This window comes from Grampus griseus, assembly GCF_964374135.1.
Source record: "Grampus griseus genome assembly, chromosome: 1".
In the NCBI taxonomy this organism is placed as follows: Eukaryota; Metazoa; Chordata; class Mammalia; order Artiodactyla; family Delphinidae; genus Grampus; species Grampus griseus.
Genome location: NC_139017.1, coordinates 49534502 through 49557307, shown reverse-complemented (window position 1 = coordinate 49557307; position 22806 = coordinate 49534502). Strand labels below are relative to the sequence as shown.

At 37.5% G+C, this 22806-nt stretch overlaps 1 protein-coding gene across 3 annotated transcripts in view; it reads right to left on the bottom strand.

Annotated features, from left to right (window-relative positions):
• Positions 1–22806, bottom strand: part of MAEL (maelstrom spermatogenic transposon silencer) — a gene marked incomplete at both ends in the record, with an annotated part of 51663 nt that overhangs the window by 24516 nt on the left and 4341 nt on the right. For all 3 annotated transcript variants that reach the window (XM_082674097.1, XM_082674098.1, XM_082674099.1), the window contains 4 exons: positions 2205–2346; positions 2466–2520; positions 3281–3405; positions 22428–22469. In XM_082674097.1, the coding sequence (XP_082530223.1) occupies positions 2205–2346; positions 2466–2520; positions 3281–3405; positions 22428–22469 (364 nt within the window). The remainder of the gene's footprint in view (positions 1–2204; positions 2347–2465; positions 2521–3280; positions 3406–22427; positions 22470–22806) is intronic.

The following is a 22806-nucleotide window of genomic DNA, read 5'->3' as shown; positions in this document are numbered from 1 at the left end:
ACAACAACAAAACCCAAACAAAGAGACCACTGCTTTGAAGGGACTTCCACTGGCCATAAAGGAAACAATCTGAGCATAAAAATAAGTTAATAAGAGATTATGGCCGACTGAATAAGATATAGGAACACATGACTCCATACTCATAAATAAATGAAAAAAAGTCAGCAAAGAGGAAAAGCTCCTTACAGTAGAATGCTAACTAATAAATGTAGAAGCAAAAATCAGATTAGAAGGACTTCCCTGGTGGCGCAGTGGTTAAGAATCCACCTGCCAGTGCAGGGGACATGGGTTCGAGCCCTGGTCTGGGAAGATCCCACATGCCGTGGAGCAACTAAGCCTGTACGCCTCAACTACGGAGCCTGCACTCTAGAGCCCGTGAGCTACAACTACTGAGTCCGAGTGCCACAACTACTGAAGCCCACGTGCCTAAAGCCCATGCTCTGCAACAAGAGAAGCCACCCAATGAGAAGCCCGCAAACCACAACGAAGAGTAGCCCCCGCTCGCCGCAACTAGAGAAAGCCCGCGTGCAGCAACAAAGACTAAGGCAGCCAAAAATAAATTTAAAAAAATCAGATTAGAAAGCCATCATTTCACAAAAATAGTAATAATCGACCCAGGCAAAAATCATCAATGGATGCTAAAACTAGCAGAGTAAAGTTTGAGGAATAGATTATCTACCAAATCTCAAAGAATCTCCCAACAGAATATTAATTATAAGGTAATAAAGAGTAACTTTTCAATAGAGAAATTTGGCAGACACTATCTTAAGCAAATGATCAAAGCTGTCAGTAACGAGACTGACATCAGATGCCTCCAGATATGACACACTGAGAAGACACATCACTTTTGTGGTACTCCTGCTAAAAATATATAACCTCAATCTAATCATGTGGAAATACAGGCAAACTCAAACTGAGAAACATTTTGCAAAGTAATGGGCCTGTACTCTTCAAAAAGGTCAAGATCATGAAAGTCAAAGACTGAGGAACTATTCCAGATTAAAGGGCCTAAAGAGACATAATAACTAAATGCAACATGTCGTCCTGGCTTGGATCCTAAATTTTTTTTTTTTGGCTATAGAAGACATTATTAGAACAACTAGCAAAATATGAATATAGCTTTTTTTTTTTTTTTTTTGCGGTACGCGGGCCTCTCACCACTGTGGCCTCTCCCGTTGCGGAGCACAGGTTCCGGACGCGCAGGCTCCGGACGCGCAGGCTCAGCGGCCATGGCCCACGGGCCCAGCCGCTCCGCGGCACGTGGGATCCTCCCAAACCAGGGCACGAACCCATGTCCCCTGCATCGGCAGGCGGACTCTCAACCACTGCACCACCAGGGAAGCCTGAATATAGCTTTTAGATTAGACAGTAGTACTGTATCAATGGCAATATCCTGTTTTGATAACTGGATTGTGGCAATATACATGATCTTGTTCTTAGGAACAAACACATTGATACTCAGGGGTGAAAAGGCATCATGATAGCAACTTGCTCTCAAGAGGCTGAGAAAAAGAAACTGTGTATGTATATTTAGAGAAAAAGTTATAAACATATAAAAATATTAAGTTAGAGAATCTGAGAATGGTATATACAACTTCCCTGTACTAGAGTCTTGCAACTTTTCTGTAAGCCTAAAATTATTTCAAAGTAAAAAATATACTTTCAATTTATTTCACATCTTTTTTTTTTTTTTTTTTGCGGTACGCGGGCCTCTCACTGTTGTGGCCTCTCCCGTTGCGGAGCACAGGCTCCAGACGCGCAGGCTCAGCAGCCATGGCTCACAGGCCTAGCCGTTCTGCGGCATGTGGGATCTTCTCAGACCGGGGCCCGAACCTGTGTCCCCTGCATCAGCAGGCGGACTCGCAACCATTGCGCCACCATGAAAGCCCTATTTCACATCTATATTTCTTATAACTACAAGAATTCTATGTAATAAAATGTCTATACAAATAAATACAAAATATTCTTTCATTAGTACAGAAATTCTAAGTGATAAAGCACTGTCAGTTTATTTGGTAGTTTTTTTGTTTTTATTGATAGACGAAGTAACAATGTACCTTACAATCAATTAAATCTTATATTCAAGGAAATACAATGATTCCGAAGTTTCATAGGAAAATATTGTTTAAAAAGGCAAAAACTAATCATACCATATTTTTTCAGTTCAGAAAACAGTATCACTATCACAAAATCACTATAAATACCTTGTGTTGCTAGAATAATCCCACATGGCCACATCTAGGAAGCTCCGAACCCAGGTCTTAGAGGGCTCCTTGAGAAATTTTTGCTGGTAGATCCCTACTACAAGATCCTCTACAGTGAGAAGTTCTAGATCTTGCCTGATTTCTTCCATTGGTAAACAGAAACACACATACAATTAGTAAGTTTAGGTACACAGAACATGTACATCAAAATGGAAACACAGATATTAAAATGCATTTGAGCAGTGACCCAGTTTAACTTACCTGATGACTTCTCCATATGCTTCAAACACCAGTTGACTCTGGCTCTATCATCAGACTGGAGAAGGGAAAAAAAATTTTACTTATTTTCTCCTATCTTCTGTTACTTTTAATTAATGTGGTCCCTTCAAACTGGGGGAAGGGGAAGGAGGAGGGGTAAGGATGGTGAGAAGGGAGAGAGTGAATAGTCTGTGACAACTAAACAAGAACTGTAAAACAGAGCAACATATTCTAGAAAATACTGCTAATAATAACCAGTTATGCTCATAAAGCAATGTTAATATACTTTATGAACAGCAAGTGAGACTTAGGGTAAGCAAATGAAGAAACCAATGTTCAGAAAAAGATAAATAAGGTGATTTGTGTTTATGGTGACACTAATAAACAGTAAGGTTAAAACCCAATTCTATGACACCTAGCCTAGAAGAACTTAGACAAAACAAAGAATAAAGATTACAAAAGGAAGGTCAAGGGACTGCTACAAAAACAATTTTGAACAAACAATTCTCTTGCCTAGGAGAATAGGTGTACAGACTAGAAATCCATCCTTCAGAGTAAAAACAATTGAAGATATTTCAGAAGGAGGAACTAAAAACATGAGATTGACCGAAGCTGAAATACATTCAGTTTTTGCAGTCTTCAAAATCCCTCCAATACCAGAGAGATTTAGAAGAAAAAGCATTATACCTAATTACATTCAAAATAAGAACAAACATATATATTTTAATACACAGGCAAAAGTTATTTCTTTGGGTATCTTTCATGGATCTTTTGGTTTCTAAGTAATGACTTAAAAGAAATTCTTATGTTGAAATTACCTTGCAGTAGACAGGTGGCCAGTTCCCTGGATTTGGATGAATGAATCTATAAAGGTTTTGTAACACCATTGCTTGGTCACACCCAGATTCAAAGTTTGAAATAGGAATCTTGTGACTAGAATCACCTGAAGGAAATAAAAAGTAGGTAGGAGTTAAAAATTTGACTAAGACAAATATTATGGAGTAGGTATAGAAGTAAGGGTACAGGAAGGGAGCAGTGGATAACTCATATTTAAGCACTTGTACCAAGCCTGCTTATGGTTAGGTACTTTACATATTTTATCCCATAATCTTATGAGGTAGACAATATACACATATTAGGAAAGAGATAACTGAGAAACACAGAAGTTAGCAGTAAGTTAACTGAGAAACACAAAAGTTAGCAGTAAGTTAACAGCTGGTGAACAGTGGAGTCAGGACTCAAACCGAGGTTAAGTGAAAGAGCCTATACAGTGTTTTCACTATTCCTATGTGGCCTTTCATGAATCTGGTTTATTAATAAGGCTGGAGACCTTGATAGTAATGACTGCTTTTTAAAAGACTGTACGATGAATACTTCTACTTCCAGTAAAATATGGACCAAGTAATTCAGACCAAACTTCCCACAAAAATTTAGGATGTCAATAGCACCTGCAGTAGCAAGGAATTATTAGATCAAGATGCAAAATATTATAAAATCCAGAGAGATTAGTCTAGCTCTGGGGGCAGTTTTCCCCCTGGAGTAAGTTGCTAATTCCAGAAGAGCAAGTTTAATGGCTGAGATAAAAAAAAACTAACAGGGCAGGAACACAACTCCACCCATCAACAGACAAGCTGCTTCAAGTCTTCCTGAGCCCTGAGCTGCCTCTAAACACACCCGTTGACACAGCCCTACCCACCAGAGGGACAAGACCCAGCTCCACACACCAGTGGGCAGGCACCAATCCCTCCCACCAGGAAGCCTGTACAGGACTCTTAGACTACCTCCCCTACCACAGGGAAGACACCAGAAGAGGAACCACAAACCTAAAGCCTATGGGGCCATAAACACAGAAAGTTAGACAAAATGAGATGGCAGAAGAATATGTTCCAGATGAAGGAACAAGATAAAAACTCAAGAAGCACAACTAAGTGAAGTGGAGATAGGCAATCTACCTGAAAAAGAATTGAGTGTAATGATAGTAAAAATGACCCAAGATCTCAGAAAAAGAATGGAGACACACACCAAGAAGACAGAAGAAATGCTCAACAAAGAGCTAGAAAATATAAAGAACAAACAGAGTGGAACAATACAATACCTGAAATGAAAAATACACTGGGAAGAATAAACAGCAGAATAAATGAGGCAGAATAATAGATAAGTGAGCTGGAAGACAGAATAGTAGAAATCAATGCCACAGAACAGAATAAAGAAAAAAAGAATGAAAAGAAATGAAAACAGTTTAAGAGACCTCTGGGACAACATTAAATGCACAAACATTCACGTGATTGGGGTCACAGAAGGAGAAGAGAGAGAAAAAGGACCTGAGAAAACATTTGAGGAGACAGTAGCTGAAAAATTCCCTAACATGGGAAAGGAAACAGTCACCCAAGTCCAGGAAGTGCAGCGAGTACCATATAACATAAATCCAAGGAGGAATGTGCTGAGACACATGTTAATCAATTTGACAAAAATTAAGGACAAAAAGAAAATATTAAAAGCAACAAGGGAAAAGCAACAAATAACATACAAGAAAATCCCCATAAGGTTATCATCTGATTGTTCAGCTGAAACTCTGCAAGCCAGAAGGGAGTGACATAATATACTTAAAGTGATGAAAGGGGAAAACCTACAACCAAAAATACTCTACCCAGCAAGGTTCTCATTCAGATTTGACATAGAAATCAAAAGCTTTACAGACAAGCAAAAGTTGACAGAATTCAGCGCCACCAAACCTGCTGTACAACAAATGCTAAAGGAAATTCTCTAGGCGGAAAAGACTACCAGAATACAAGAAAATTACAAATGGGTAATCTCACCAGTAAAGGTAAATATACAATAAAGGCAGGAAATCATCCACCTACAAATATGGTATCAAAACCAGCAATCCTGACATGAGGAGAGTACATATGCAGGACACTGGAAATGCATTTGAAACTGAGAGACCAGCAGCTTAAAACAAACTTGTATGTATATAGACTGCTATATCAAAACCTCATAGTAACCTCAAACCAAAAATCTACAATAGATATATACACAAAAAAGAAAAAATCAAACAACACTAAAGATAGTCATCAAATCACAAGAGAACAAGAGAAAGGTTAGAAAGAAGACCTACAGAAACAAATCCAAAACAACTAACAAAATGGCAATAAGACCATACATATGGGTAATTACCTTAAATGTAAATGGAGCAAATGTTCCAACCAAAAGACACACGCCGGCTGAATGGATACAAAAACAAGACCTATATATATATATCCTACAAGAGACCCAATTCGGATCTAGGGACACATACAGACTGAAAGTGGTGAGAGGATGGAAAAAGGTATTCCATGCAAAAGGAAATCAAAGGAAAGCTGGAGTAACAATACTCATACCAGACAAAGTAGACTTCAAAATAAAGACTGTTACAAGAGACAAAGAAGGACACTATATAATGATCAAAGGATCAATCCAAGAAGATTTAACAATTATAAATATATATGCAGCCAACACAGGAGTGCTTTGATACATAAGGCAAATGCTAACAGCCATAAAAGGAGAAATCGACAGTAACACAATTAAGAGTAAAGAACTTTAACTCCCCACTTAAATCTATGAATAGATTATCCAGACTGAAAATCAGTAAGGAAACACAGGCCTTAAATTACACATTAGACCAGAAAGACTTAATTGATATTTATAGAGCATTCCATCCAAAAGCAGCACAATACTCATTCTTCTCAACTGCACATGGAACATTCTCCAGGATAGATCACATGCTGGGCCACAAAGCAAGCTTGGGTAAAGTTAGGAAAACTGAAATCATATCAAGCATCTTTTCCAACCACAACACTAGGATATTAAAAAAAAAATCAACTATAAGAAAAAAAAATGTAAAAACCAAAAACACTCAGAGGCTAAGCAATATGCTAGTAAACAACCAATGGATCACCAAAGAAATCAAAGAGAAAATCAAAATATACCTAGAAGCAAATGAAAATGAAAGCATGACTATCCAAAATCTATGGGACTCAGCAAAAGCAGTTCTAAGAGGTAAGTTGACAGCAATACAATCTTACATCAGGAAACAAGAAAAATCTCAAATAAACAACTCAACCTTATACCTAAAGCAACTAAAGGAAAAAGAACAAACAAAACCCAAAGTTAGCAGAAGGAAAGAAATCATAAAGATGAGAGCAGAAATAAATGAAAGAGAGACAAAGCAAACAACAGAAAAGATCAATGAAACCAAAAGCTGGTTCTTAGAAAAGGTAAACAAAATTGATAAGCCTTTAGCCAGACTCAAAAAGAAAAAAAAGGAGAGGGTTCAGATCAATAAAATTAGAAATGAAAAAGAAGTTACAACAGACACCAAGGATATACAAAGGATCATAAGAGACTACTACAAGCAAGTGTATGCCAATAAAATGGACAACCTAGAAGAAAAGGACAAATTCTTAGAAAGGTACAATCTCCCAAAACTGAACCAGGAAAAATAGAAAATATGAACAGACCAATCACAAGTATTGAAATTGAAACTGTGATTTAAAAACTCACAACAAACAAAAGTGCAGGACCAGATGGCTTCACAGATGAATTCTATCAAACATTTAGGGAAGAGTTAACACCTATCCTTCTGAAACTCTTCCAAAAAATGGCAGGGGAAGGCATACTTCCAAACACATTCTATGAGGCCACCATCACCCTGATACCAAAATCAGAAAAAGATACCACAAAAAAAGAAAATTAGAGGCCAAAATCACTGATGAACATAGACGCAAAAATCCTCAACAAAATACTAGCAAACCAAATCCAACAATACATTAAAAGGATAATACACCACGATCAAGTGGGATTTATCCCAGGGATGCAAGGATTTTTCAATATCCACAAATCAATCAGCGTGATACACCACATTAACAAATTGAAGAAGAAAAACCACATGATCATCTCAATAGATGTAGAAAAAACTTCTGACAAAATCCAACACCATTTATGATAAAAACTCTCCTGCAAGTGGGCATAGAGGGAACATAACAAACCCAACATCATACTCAATGGTGAAAACATGAAATCATTTCCTCTAAGATCAGGTACAAGACGAGGAGGTCGACTCTCCCCACTTTTATTCAACATAATTTGGAAGTCCTAGTCACAGCAATCAGAGAAGAAAAAGAAAGGAATCCAAATTGGAAAAGAAATAGTACAACTGTCACTGTTCACAGATGACATGATACTATACATAAGAAATCATAAAGATGCTATGAGAAAACTACTAGTGCTCATCAATTCGGTAAAGTTGCAGGATACAAAATTAATACACAAAATCTTTTGCATTTCTATACACTAACAACAAAAGATCAGAAAGTGAAATTAAGGAAACAACTCCATTTACCATTACATCAAAAAGAATAAAATACCTAGGAATAAATCTACCTAAGGAGGCAAAAGGCCTTTACTCTGAAAACTATAAGACACTGATGAAAGAAATCGAAGATGAAAAACAAACAGATGGAAAGATATACTGTGTTCTTGGACTGGAAGAATCAATATTGTCAAAATGACTATACTACCAAAGGTAGTCTACAGATTCAGTGCATCCCTATCAAATTACTAATGGCAGATCAAGAACAAAAGATTTAAAATTTGTACAGAAACACAAAAGACCCTGAATAGCCAAAGCAATCTTGAGAAAGAAAAACAGAGTTGGAAGAATCAGGCTCCCTGACTTCAGACTACACTACAAAGCTATAGTCATCAAAACACAATGGTGCTGGCAAAAAGACAGACTTATAGCTCAATGCAATAGGATAGAAAGCCCAGAAATAAACCCACGCACCTATGGTCAATTAATCTACGACAAAGAAGGCAAGAATATATAATGGAGAAAAAACAGTCTCTTCAATAAGTGGTGCTGGGAAAACTACACAGCTACATGTAAAGGAATGAAATTAGAACATTCTCTAACACCATACACAAAAATAAACACAAAATGGATTAAAGATCTCAATGTAAGACTGGATACTATAAAAGTCTTAGAGGAAAAAACAGGCAGAACACTCTTTGACATAAGTTGCAGCAATATCTTTTTGGATTCACCTCCTAGAGTAATGAAAACAAAAATAATAAATAAATTAGACTGAATTAAACTTAAAAGCTTTTGCACAGCAAAGGAAACCATAAACAAAACAGAAAGACAACCCACAGAATGGGAGAAAACATTTCCAAATGAGGTGACCAACAATGCATTGATCTCCCAAATCTACAAACAGCTCATGCAGCTCAGTATCAAAAAAATAAACCCAATCAAAAAATGGGTAGAACCGTGAATAGCCAAAGCAATCTTGAGAACGAAAAATGAAGCTGGAGGAATCAGGCTCCCTGACTTCAGACTATACTACAAAGCTACAGTAATCAAGACAGTATGGTACTGGCACAAACACAGAAATACAGATCAATGGAACAGGATAGAAAGCCAAGAGATAAAACCATGCACATATGGACACCTTATCTTTGATAAAGGAGGCAAGAATATACAGTGGAGAAAAGACAGCCTCTTCAATAACTGGACAGGTACGTGTAAAAGTATGAAATTAGAACACTCCCTAACACCATACACAAAAATAAACCCAAAATGGATTAAAGACCTAAATGTAAGGCCAGAAACTATCAAACTCTTAGAGGAAAACATAGGCAGAACACTCTATGACATAAATCACAGCAAGATCCTTTTTGCCCCACCTCCTAGAGAAATGGAAATAAAAACAAAAATCAACAAATGGGACCTAATGAATCTTCAAAGCTTTTGCATAGCAAAGGAAACCATAAACAGGACCAAAAGACAACCCTCAGAATGGGAGAAAATATTTGCAAATGAAGTAACTGACAAAGGATTAATCTCCAAAATTCACAAGCAGTTCATGCACTCAATAACAAAAAATCAAACAAAAACCCAATCCAAAAATGGGCAGAAGACCGAAATAGACATTTCTCCAAAGATATACAGACTGCCAACAAACACATGAAAGAACGCTCAACATCATTAATCATTAGAGAAATGCAAATCAAAACTACAATGAGATATCATCTCACACTGGTCAGAATGGCCATCATCAAAAAAATCTAGAAACAATAAATGCTGGAGAGGGTGTGGAGAAAAGGGAACCCTCCTGCACTGTTGGTGGGAATGCAAAGTGATACAGCCACTATGGAGAACAGTATGGAGGTTCCTTAAAAAACTACAAATAGTTACCATACGACCCAGCAATCCCACTACTGGGCATATACCCTGAGAAAACCATAATTCAAAAATAGTCATGTACCAAAATGTTCATTGCAGCACTATTTACAATAGCCAGGACATGGAAGCAACCTAAGTATCCATCAACAGATGAGTGGATAAAGAAGATGTGGCACATATATACAATGGAGTATTACTCAGCCATAAAAAGAAACGAAATCGAGTTATTTGTAGTGAGGTGGATGGACCTAGAATCTGTCATACAGAGTGAAGTAAGTCAGAAAGAGAAAAACAAATACCGTATGCTAACACATATCTATGGAATCTAAGGAAAAAATAAGTTCATGAAGAACCTAGGGGTAAGATGGGAATAAAGACACAGACCTACTAGAGAATGGACTTGAGGATATGGGGAGGGGGAAAGGTAAGCTCTGACAAAGTGAGAGAGTGGCATGGGCACATATACACTACCAAACGTAAAACAGATAGCAAGTAGGAAGCAGCCGCATAGCACAGGGAGATCAGGTCGGTGGTTTGTGACCACCTAGAGGGGTGGGAGAGGGAGGGTGGGAAGAGATATGGGAACATATGTATATGTATAACTGATTCACTTTGTTATAAAGCAGAAACTAACACACCATTGTAAAGCAATTATACTCCAATAAAGATGTTAAAAAAAAAATGGATAGGTTGTTTGGCCTGAGGCAACCGAACACTGGAGCCTACCTGTGCTGTTTTGTGGGGCTAATGGCAGACTCTGGGAGGGCTCACACCAAGGAGTACTTCCCAGAACTTCTGCTGCCAGTGTCCTTGTCCCCATGGTGAGCCACAGCCACCCCCTGCCTCTGCAGGAGACCCTCCAACACTAGCAGAGATAAAGCTGTCCATGAATCATCTTTGGAGAGGATTTGCAGATGCCAGTGTCTATTGGTGCTGGTGACTACAGCAAGAAGAGTTTCAGAATCTCCCTCAGTTCCTGACTTAAAAGGGCTTAGGATCACAGAAGTTTCTCCAGAAGAGACTATTGCAATCTCCTGGAGGGTAAAAACCCAACAACCAACATTTGGAAGCTAAGTAGAGGAAGCAAACTAGAGTATGCAATGTGATAAAACTGAAAAAATTCAACAACTTGGGGTAAACAAGATTTGGTATCTGGATACAAACTCAGAGGCAGGCCTGCCAAGCTTGCAGCGTTGCTCTTGGGGTAAATGTGTTAACCATCTAAAGAGCATACACAGAGCTTTGAGACTACGGCAGTGCGAAAGTACCACTGGATAACTTCTCCATCGGTGAAGGAACCATCCAAAGCTGCTAAACAGAAAAAGAGAACTATAATTTTGGGAAGTGGTGAAAAAGTAAAAGCTACTATTAGAATTGCCGTGTGGATGAAAGGCTCTTAGTGCTGTAGCCAGGAGTCAGTGCTGTGCCTCTGAGGTGGGAGAGCCAACTTCAGGACACTGGTCAACAAGAGAGCTCCCAGCTCAACATAATATCAAACGGCGAAAATCTCCCAGAGATCTCCATCTCAATGACAGCACCCAGCTTCACTCAATGACCTGCAAGTTACAGTGCTGGACATCCTATGCCAAACAACTAGCAAGACAGGAACACAACCCCACCCATTAGCAGAAAGGCTGCCTAAAATCATAAGTGCACAGACACCCCAAAACACACCACCAGATGTGGACCTGCCCACCAGAGACACAAGATCCAGCATCATCCACCAGAACACAGGCACTAGTCCCTTCCACCAGGAAGCCTACACAACCCACTGAACCAACCTTAGCCACTGGGGACAGACACGAAAAACAACGGTAACTACGAACCTGCAGCCTGCAAAAAGGAGACCCCAAACACACTAAGATAAACAAAATGAGAAGACAGAAAAACACACAGCAGATGAAGGAGCAAGATAAAAACCCCAGACCTAACAAATGAAGAGGAAATAGGCAGTCTACTTGAAAAAGAATTCAGAATAATGATAGGAAAGATGATCCAAAATCTTGGAAATAGAATAGACAAAATGCAAGAAACATTTAACAAGGACCTAGAAGAACTAAAGATGAAACAAACAACGATGAACACCACAATAAATGAAATGAAAAATACTCTAGATGGGATCAATAGCAGAATAACTGTGGCAGAAGAACGGATAAGTGACCTGGAAGATAAAATAGTGGAAATAACTACCACAGAGCAGAATAAAGAAAAAAGAATAAAAAGAACTGAGGACAGTCTCAGAGACCTCTGGGACAACATTAAACGCACTAACATTCGAATTATAGGGGTTCCAGAAGAAGAGAAAGAGAAAGGGACTGAGAAAATATTTGAAGAGCTTATAGTTGAAAACTTCCCTAATATGGGAAAGGAAATCATTAATCAAGTCCAGGAAGCACAGAGAGTCCCATACAGGATAAATCCAAGGAGAAATACGCCAAGACACATATTAATCAAACTACCAAAAATTAAATACAAAGAAAGCATATTAAAAGCAGCAAGGGGAAAACAACAAATAACACACAAGGGAATCCCCATAAGGTTAACAGCTGATCTTTCAGCAGAAACTCTGCAAGCCAGAAGGGACTGGCAGGACATATTGAAAGTGATGAAGGAGAAAAACCTGCAACCAAGATTACTCTACCCAGCAAGGATCTCATTCAGATTTGATGGATAAATTAAAACCTTTACAGACAAGCAAAAGCTGAGAGAGTTCAGCACCACCAAACCAGCTTTACAACAACTGCTAAAGGAACTTCTCTAGGCAAGAAACACAAGAGAAGGAAAAGACCTACAATAACGAACCCAAAACAATTTAGAAAATGGGAATAGGAACACACATATCGATAATTACCTTAAATGTAAATGGACTAAATGCTCCCAACAAAAGACACAGATTGGCTGAATGGATACAAAAACAAGACCCATATATTTGCTGTCTACAAGAGACCCACTTCAGACCTAGAGACACATACAGACTGAAAGTAAGGGGATGGAAAAAGATATTTCATGCAAATGGAAACCAAAAGAAAGCTGGAGTAGCAATTCTCATATCAGACAAAATAGACTTTAAAATAAAGACTATTAGAAGAGACAAAGAAGGACACTACATTATGATCAAGGGATCGATCCAATAAGAAGATATAACAATTGTAAATATTTATGCATCCAACAAAGGAACACCTCAATACATAAGGCAAATACTAACAGCCATAAACGGGGAAATCGACAGTAACACATTCATAGTAGGGGACTTTAACACCCCACTTTCACCAATGGACAGATCATTCAAAATGAAAATAAATAAGAAAACACAAGCTTTAAATGATACATTAAACAAGATGGACTTAATGGATATTTATAGGACATTCTATCCAAAAACAACAGAATACACATTTTTCTCAAGTGCTCATGGAACATTCTGCAGGATAGATCATATCTTGGGTCACAAATGATGCCTTGGTAAATTTAAGAAAATTGAAACTGTATCAAGTACCTTTTCCGACCACAATGCTATGAGACTAGATATCAATTACAGGAAAAGATCTGTAAAAAATACAAACACATGGAGGCTAAACAATACACTACTTAATAACAAAGTGATCACTGAAAAAATCAAAGAGGGAATAAAGAAATACCTAGAAACAAATGACAATGGAGACACGACGACCCAAAACCTATGGGATGCAGCAAAAGCAGTTCTAAGAGGAAAGTTTATAGCAATACAAGCCCACCTTAAGAAAAAGGAAACATCTCGAATAAACTACCTAAACTTGCACCTAAAGCAATTAGAGAAAGAAGAACAAAACAACCCCAAAGTTAGCAGAAGGACAGAAATCATGAAAATCAAATCAGAAATAAATGAAAAAGAAATGAAGGAAACGATAGCAAAGATCAAGAAAACTAAAAGCTGGCTCTTTGAGAAGATAAACAAAATAGATAAACCATTAGCCAGACTCATCAAGAAGAAAAGGGAGAAGACTCAAATCAATAGAATTAGAAATGAAAAAGGAGAAGTAACAACTGACACTGCAGAAATACAAAAGATCATGAGAGATTACTACAAGCAAGTCTATGCCAATAAAATGGACAACCTGGAAGAAATGGATAAATTCTTAGAAATGCACAACTTGCCAAGACTGAATCAGGAAGAAACAGAAAATATGAACAGACCAATTACAAGCACTGAAATTGAAACTGTCATTAAAAATCTTCCAACAAACAAAAGCCCAGGACCAGATGGCTTCACAGGCGAATTCTATTAAACATTTAGAGAAGAGCTAACATCTATCCTGCTCAAACTCTTCCAAAATATAGCAGAGGGAGGAACACTCCCAAACTCATTCTATGAGGCCACCATCACCTTGATACCAAAACCAGACAAGGATGTCACAAAGAAAGAAAACTACAAGCCAATATCACTAATGAACATAGATGCAAAAATCCTCAACAAAATACTAGCGAACAGAATCCAACAGCACATTCAAAGGATCATACACCATGATCAAGTGGGGTTTATCCAGGAATGCAAGGATTCTTCAGTATACGCAAAACAATTAATGTGATAAACCATATTAACAAATTGAAGGAGAAAAACCATATGATCATCTCAATAGATGCAGAGAAAGCTTTTGACAAAATTCAACACCCACTTATGATAAAAACCCTGCAGAAAGTAGGCATAGAGGGAACTGTCCTCAACGTTCTAAAGGCCATATATGACAAATCCACAGCCAACATCGTCCTCAATGGTGAAAAACGGAAAGCATTTCCACTATGATCAGGAACAAGACAAGGTTGCCCACTCTCACCACTCTTATTCAACATAGTTTTGGAAGTTTTAGCCACAGCAATCAGAGAAGAAAAGGAAATAAAAGGAATCCAAATCGGAGAAGAAGAAAGTAAAGCTGTCACTGTTTGCAGATGACATGATACTATACATAGAGAATCCTAAAGATGCTACCAGAAAACTACTAGAGCTAATCAATGAATTTGGTAAAGTAGCAGGACACAAAATTAATGCACAGAAATCTCTGGCATTCCCAGACACTAATGATGAAAAATCTGAACGTGAAATCAAGAAAACACTCCCATTTACCACTGCAACAAAAAGAATAAAGTATCTAGGAATAAACCTACCTAAGGAGACAAAAGGCCTGTATGCAGAAAATTATAAGACACTGATGAAAGAAATTAAAGATGATACAAATAGATGGAGAGATATACCACGTTCTTGTATTGGAACAATCAACATTGTGAAAATGACTCTAGTACCCAAAGCAATCTACAGAGTCAATGCAATCTCTATCAAACTACCACTAGCATTTTTCACAGAACTAGAACAAAAAATTTCACAATTTGTATGGAAACACAAAAGACCCTGAATAGCCAAAGCAATCTTGAGAACGAAAAACGGAGCTGGAGGAATCAGGCTCCCTGACTTCAGACTATACTACAAAGCTACAGTAATCAAGAGAGTATGGTACTGGCACAAAAACAGAAACGTAGATCAATGGAACAGGATAGAAAGCCGCCCAGAGATATACCCACCCACATATGGTCACCTTATCTTTGATAAAGGAGGCAGGAATGTACAGTGAAGAAAGGACAGCCTCTTCAATAAGTGGTGCTGGGAAAACTGGACAGGTACGTGTAAAAGTTTGAGATTAGATCACTCCCTAACACCATACACAAAAATAAGCTCACAATGGATTCAAGACCTAGATGTAAGGCCAGAAACTATCAAACTCTTAGAGGAAAACATAGGCAGAACACTCTATGACATGAACCACAGCAAGATCCTTTTTGCCCCACCTCCTAGAGAAATGGAAATAAAAACAAAAATAAACAAATGGGACCCAATGAAACTTCAAAGCTTTTGCACAGCAAAGGAAACCATCAACAAGACCAAAAGACAACCCTCAGAGTGGGAGAAAATATTTGCAAATGAAGCAACTGACAAAGGATTAATTTCCAAAATTTACAAGCAGCTCATGCAGCTCAATAATAAAACACAACCCAATCCAAAAATGGGCAGAAGACCTAAACAGACATTTCTCCAAATAAGATATACAGACTGCCAACAAACACATGAAAGAATGCTCAACATCATTAATCATTAGAGAAATGCAAATCAAAACTACAATGAGATATCATCTCACACCAGTCAGAATGGCCATCTTCAAAAAACCTAGAAACAAATCCTGGAGAGGGTGTGGAGAAAAGGGAACCCTCTTGCACTGCTGGTGGGAATGTGAATTGGTACAGCCACTACAGAGAACAGTATGGAGGTTCCATAAAAAAATACAAAAAGAACTACCATATGACCCCGTAATCCCACTACTGGGCATATACCCTGAGAAAACCATAATTCAAAAAGAGTCACGTACCAGAATGTTCATTGCAGCTCTATTTACAATAGCCCGGAGATGGAAACAACCTATGTGCCCATCATCGGATGAATGGATAAAGAAGATGTGGCACATATATACAATGGAATATTACTCAGCCATAAAAAGAAACGAAATTGAACTGTTTGTAATGAGGTGGATAGACCTAGAGTCTGTCATACAGAGTGAAGTAAGTCAGAAAGAGAAAGACAAATACCATACGCTAACACATATATATGGATTTTAAGAAAAAAAATGTCATGAAGAACCTAGGAGTAAGACAGGAGTAAAGACACAGACCTACTAGAGAACAGACTTGAGGATATGGGGAGGGGGAAGAGTGAGCTGGGACAAAGCGAGAGAGAGGCATGGACATATATACACTACCAAACGTAAGGTAGATAGCTAGTGGGAAGCAGCCGCATAGCACAGGGAGATCAGCTCAGTGTTTTGTGACAGCCTGGAGGGGTGGGATAGGGAGGGTGGGAGGGAGGGAGATGTAAGAGGGAAGAGATATGGGAACATATGTATATGTATAACTTGATTCACTTTGTTATAAAGCAGAAAATAACACACCATTGTAAAGCAATTATACCCCAATAAAGATGTTAAAAAAAATGGATAGAAGGCCTAAAGATGTATTTCTCCAAAGAAGACATACAGATGGCCAAAAAGCACGTGAAAAGATGCTCAACATCACTAATTATGAGAGAAATGTAAACCAAAACTACAGTGAGTTATTACCTCACACTCGTCAGAATGGCTATCATCAAAAAGTTTACAAACAATAAATGCTGGAGAGGGTGCGGAGAAAAGGGAACCCTCCTACACTCTTGCTGGGAATGTAAACTGGTACAACCATTATGGAGAAGAGTATGGAGGTTTCTTAAAAAACTAAAAATAGAGCTGCCATATGATCTAGCAATTGCACTCCTGGGCATATATCCAGAGAAAACCATATTTCAAAAAGATACATGCACCCCAGTTTTCACTGCAGCACTATTTCAAATAGCCAAGACAAGGAAGCAACCTAAATATCCATCAAAAGAGCAATGGATAAAGATGTGGTACACATATACAATGGAGATACTCAGCCATAAGAAAGAATATAATGCCATTTGCAGCAACATGGATGGACCCAGAGAATATTATATTCAGTGAAGTAAGCCAAAGACAAATATCATATGATATTCCTTATATGTTGAATCTAAAAAAGAAAAATGATACAAATGAACTTACTTAAAAAAGATTCATAGACTCAGAAAACAAATTTATGGTTACCAAAGGGGAAAGGTGGAGGGGGGAGGGATAAATTAGGAGTTTGGGATTAACATATACACGCTACTATACATAAAATTGATAATTAACAAGGATCTACTGTATAGCACAGGGAACTCTACTCAATACTCTGTAATAACCTATATGGGAAAAGAATCTGAAGAAGAATAGACATATGTATAACTAAATCAGTTTTCTGTATACCTGAAACTAACACAATGTTGTAAATCAACTATATTCCAATATAAAATAAAAATTAAAGAAGCAGCTGTGGTATATATATATGCATAGGACTACTACTCAGCCACAGAAAAGAACACAATTCTGCCATGTGCAGCAACGTGGATGGACTTGGAGGGCACTATGCTAAGTGAAGAAGCCAGACAGAGAGAGATCAATACTGCATGACATCGCTTATATGTGGATCTAAAAAAACAAACTAGCGAATATAGCATAAAAGAAGCAAACTCACACATATAAAGAACTAACCAGTGGCTACCAGTGGGAGAGGTGCAATATAGGAGTGGGGGAGTGGGAGTTACAAAGTACTGGCTGTAAGACAGGATCAAGAATGTATTGTACAACATGGAGACTATAGCCAATATTCTGTAGTATCTGTAAGTGGAAAGTAATCTTTAAAACTGCATAACATTTAAAAATTTAAAAATATAAAAATACATAAACACTCCCTTAAAAAAAACCCAAATCCTGAGATTAGAATCCTGTGGTTCCAAATCCTGAGATTCTAAATCTCAACAAGCTTTTTGTGAAGCATGATAAACTGATTCTGAATTGTATGTGGAAAAGCAAAAAGTCAAGAATAACCACAATATTCCAAAAGAACAAAGTCAAGTAAATACGATCAAAATATCGTGTTTAACGTATGACATGGGCACCAAAAAACAAGCAGGTCTATAGAACAGAAGATATCAGAAAGACTCATGCATAAAATGAAACGTGATATGATACAGGTGGCACTACATATGGGGAAAAATTGATTATTCAATAAAATACACTGAGACAACTGATTATCCACATGTGAAAAAAACGGAACTGAATCTTTTCCTCACATCATACATAAGTCAATTCCAGGTGAATAAGAACTTGGAACTATAGAAGAGAATAAATATATCTTCATGGCCTTCAAGTAGAAGGGAAATCTTAAATAAGACCAAAAAACCCCACAACCATGATGGAAAAGATACATTTACTGAACTAAAAATAAAAACTTCTGTTCATTAAAATACACCATAAAGAGAGTAAAAAAATGCAAGGCACAAACTGCAAACAGGTATCTGCACACAATTAAAACAATCAATAAAAACATATTATAAACTTCCATAAACCAAAAAAAGATGAAAAACAATCCAATGGAGAAATGGGGAAAAGACATTGCTGAGTTAAAAAAAAATACAAGAAATATACACAATATGTTAAATCAAAGTTCAAGCAGAATTAAATACACCATTTAAATATGTATTTATCATAAAATTATTCATAAAACAAAGGAACTAACACAAAATTCACAACAGTGGTTCTCTTAAGAGGGAGGATGAAATCAGGGAAAAATATAGGGGTCTTCAATGATAACAGCAATGTGCTATTTCTTCAGCTGATTGATAGCAGGTGCACTGCTGATCATTAATATTCTTTCCACCTTAAGTGAATGTTATGATGTTTTTGTGTATGAAGCTTCATTTTAAAAGCTGACAGACCTTTTGTACAGGAAGCTAAAAGCAGTTTCTAAGGCTTTGCTCCTTTTAAAGCAGAGCTTCTCTCTCAAAAACCATTAATTAGTGAAATAGACAGAAGCAGAGCTGCTCTGGGGAAGTGTGGGAGAATGAGATGGGCCCAAACCTCCTACCTCCTCCCCACTCCAACACACACATACAGAACCTGCACTCCCCTTCAGAGGAACATACGGGTTGGGGGGGGAGTCTATCAAAATCTCTTCCAATCTTGAAATTCTTCAATATTATGTGCTAAACCATAATGCCCACGAAGCCTTCACTTGATTTCACTTGTAACTACTTCTTAAAAGGCCAGATAGCACAGGAGCATTTGAAACATCTACATGCACATTCCTTAACTTCTAATCAAATTGTAACCACATCAAATTTTAACTGCTTCAGTGTGTTACTGTATGAAACACGGTCTTTTCCTAAATATCAGCTTGATTACACTAGCCTGGGCATTTTTAGTTATTATGTCGACATAGCTGTCACTCTAATACACTCATTTGTCTTATTTAACTGGCACATTTCTCAGGGTTATCAAATTGGCAATTTAAGACACGCTTAAATTGGTGAGCTCCAAGGATCTTAGGTTTCCTGAATGAAAAACATTGCGCTCAGTTTTAATTAGTCTGAAAAAAAACTCAAGAAAACATTCCTAGAGTCCTTAATAGGTTTGTTTCTAAGAACCACACTTTCTCTACGAATTGTGAAATTTTTTGTTCTAGTTGTGTGAAAAATGCCATTGGTAGTTTGATAGGGATTGCACTGGATCTGTAGATTGCTTTGGGTAGTATAGTCATTTTCACAACGTTGATTTTTCCAATCCAAGAACATGGTATATCTCTCCATCTGTTTGTATCATCCTTAATTTCTTTCATCAGTGTCTTACAGTTTTCTATAAGACCTTTCTATACAGGTCTTTTGTCTTCTTAGGTAGGTTTATTCCTAGGTATTTTATTCTTTTTGTTCCAATGGTAAATGGGAGGATTGTCAACATCACTAACCATTAGAGAAATGCAAATCAAAACTACAATGACGTATCACCTCACACCAGTCAGAATGGCCATCATCAAAAAATCTACAAACAGTAAATGCTGGAGAGGGTGTGGAGAAAAGGGAACCCTCTTGCACTGCTGGTGGGAATGTAAATTGATACAGCCACTGTGGAGAACAGTATGGAGGTTCCTTAAAAAAACTAAAAATGGAACTACCATACGACCCAGCAATGCCACTACTGGGCATATACCCTTAGAAAACCATAATTCAAAAAGTCATGTACCACAATGTTCATTGGAGCTCTATTTACAATATCCAGGACATGGAAGCAACCTAAGTGTCCACTGACAGATGAATGGATAAAGAAGATGTGCCACATATATACAATGGAATATTACTCAGCCATAAAAAGAAATGAAATTATTTGTAGTGAGGTGGATGGACCTAGAGTCTGTCATACAGAGTGAAGTAAGTCAGAAACAGAAAAACAAATACCATGTGCTAACACATATATATGGAATCTAAAAAAAAAAAAACGGTTCTGAAGGACCTAGCAGGACAGGAATAAAGATGCAGATGTAGAGAATGGACTTGAGGACACGGGGAGGAGGAAGGGTAAGCTGGGATGAAGTGAGACAGTGGCATGGACATATATACACTACCAAATGTAAAACAGATAGCTAGTGGGAAGCAGCCAGATAGCACAGGGAGATCAGCTCAGTGCTTTGTGACCACCTAGAGGGGTGGGATAGGGAGGGAGGGAGGGAGACACAAGAGGGAGGAGATATGGGGATATATGTATATGTATAGCTGATTCACTTTATTATAAAGCAGAAACTAACACACCATTGTAAAGCAATTATACCCCAATAAAAATGTTAGAAAAAAAAAGAACCACACTTTCTGTTAATCAGTTAATTTGGAAAGACTGTAAAAATAAGCCTTTAAAAATAATTTTTTTAAAAATTTAATCAGAAACAAAATAAACAGTAAAGGGACATTCTCACAAATGAGTGTCTGGCACATAGGGATTCCAATGCACTCATCAGATAAGCAAACCAGAAAAAGAACTTAAGTAAAAATGTGAAATTAATTCACCAGCTAAGTTTCTATTTTTGGTTTTACCACTACCTATTTTGTCAAATAACCTCAGACAATGTAACACTTGAGATTAGCTAGGTTCACACCTCAAAGTTACAACAGAATTTTTATTCTATAATTTTTTTCATTCAAAGCTACAAACTTACTTAAAAAAACTGCCTTAAACTCCTTGTTCCAAGGCCTACAGCCCTGATCCCAGGCAAACAAAAAAAGGACTAGGACATATTTTTCACTAAGACTGGAAAAAACTCAAAGGACATAACCAAAAATGAGTCTAAAATATTCTCTTCACTTATAAAGAACAATATTATAAGTATTACAAAACAGCTGCTTGTTATGACAGATTTGAAAAACTTATTTCTAATTTCAAACACTTCTACTGGCTAATTGCCTACATTTTTAAGAAAAAAACTGACATTTTGAATAAAACTTAAAAAGCAAACCTATTATCATGATTTTCATTTGAATCAAATAAGAAACTGGTTAAAATCTAGTTTCTAGAAAAGAGTACAAGAGCTTAGATATACAGTCACATCCTTTGGTTGCAAAATACTAAAATAGAAACCCATTTTCCTCATCTGAAAAATTAATTCATAGCTGTTTTGCTGTATAACATTCTGTTATTTTTGAAGTATCAACTTTTTTTTTTTTTTTTTTTTTTTTTTTTGCGGTACTCGGGCCTCTCACTGTTGTGGCCTCTCCTGCTGCGGAGCACAGGCTCCGGACGCGCAGGCTCAGCGGCCACGGCTCACAGGCCCAGCCGCTCCGCGGCATGTGGGATCCTCCCGGACCGGGGCACGAACCCATGTCCCCTGCATCGGCAGGCAGACCCTCAACCACTGCGCCACCAGGGAGGCCCAGTATCAACTTTTTATCCCTTAATTTTGAATGGATATTCCTGTGAATGGCCCTAAACCTAGGTAACCTGATACCTGTTAAAAGACCTACCTATGCACCTGGTGGGTAAAAGCCGCTGATCTTCAAGCCAAACGATATAAGCAGAAAAAAAGAAGAAAATAAAAACACAATCTCCATAAAGGGAAAAGGATATTCTCCTTTCATTCTATATAATTTTAAAGTTTTTGAGGATTACATACACCATCTACCACTTCTATGAAGATTCTCCAACAATAATTTAGGTTATTCTTCCCCCCAATCAATGTTTTATGTGTCTGTTTAAAGCAGCATCTTAACCAGGTACACACGTATTCAATGCCTATATTCTACCCCATTACTTTATACTTACTTGCAGCCTGACAATGAAACCGAAATCCTCGTGGAATTTCACCTGTAATACAAAATATTTTATTGAGAGAAGCAGAAATCTGGAAGCTCTCCGGTTGTGCTACAGTAATATTCCACAGGATAACCAAATCATAACATAGGTACTTGTTACTGCTATGTGAAATTACAGAAGATTAAACCCTCCTAGGGGACTTTTTTCCTAACCAAAGCTATTATGACTATCAAAGAATCTTGGTATATTGTCTAAGCTACTTTAAAAAGCAAGTTATTCCTCACAGAGAAAGAAATACTAGGTAAAGAAAATTTGTGCTAAAGGAATCTTAGCCAGGGGTCCACGAAGAGGCCACAGGGATTCATGAGGCCCTTGATATAGCAAGGTA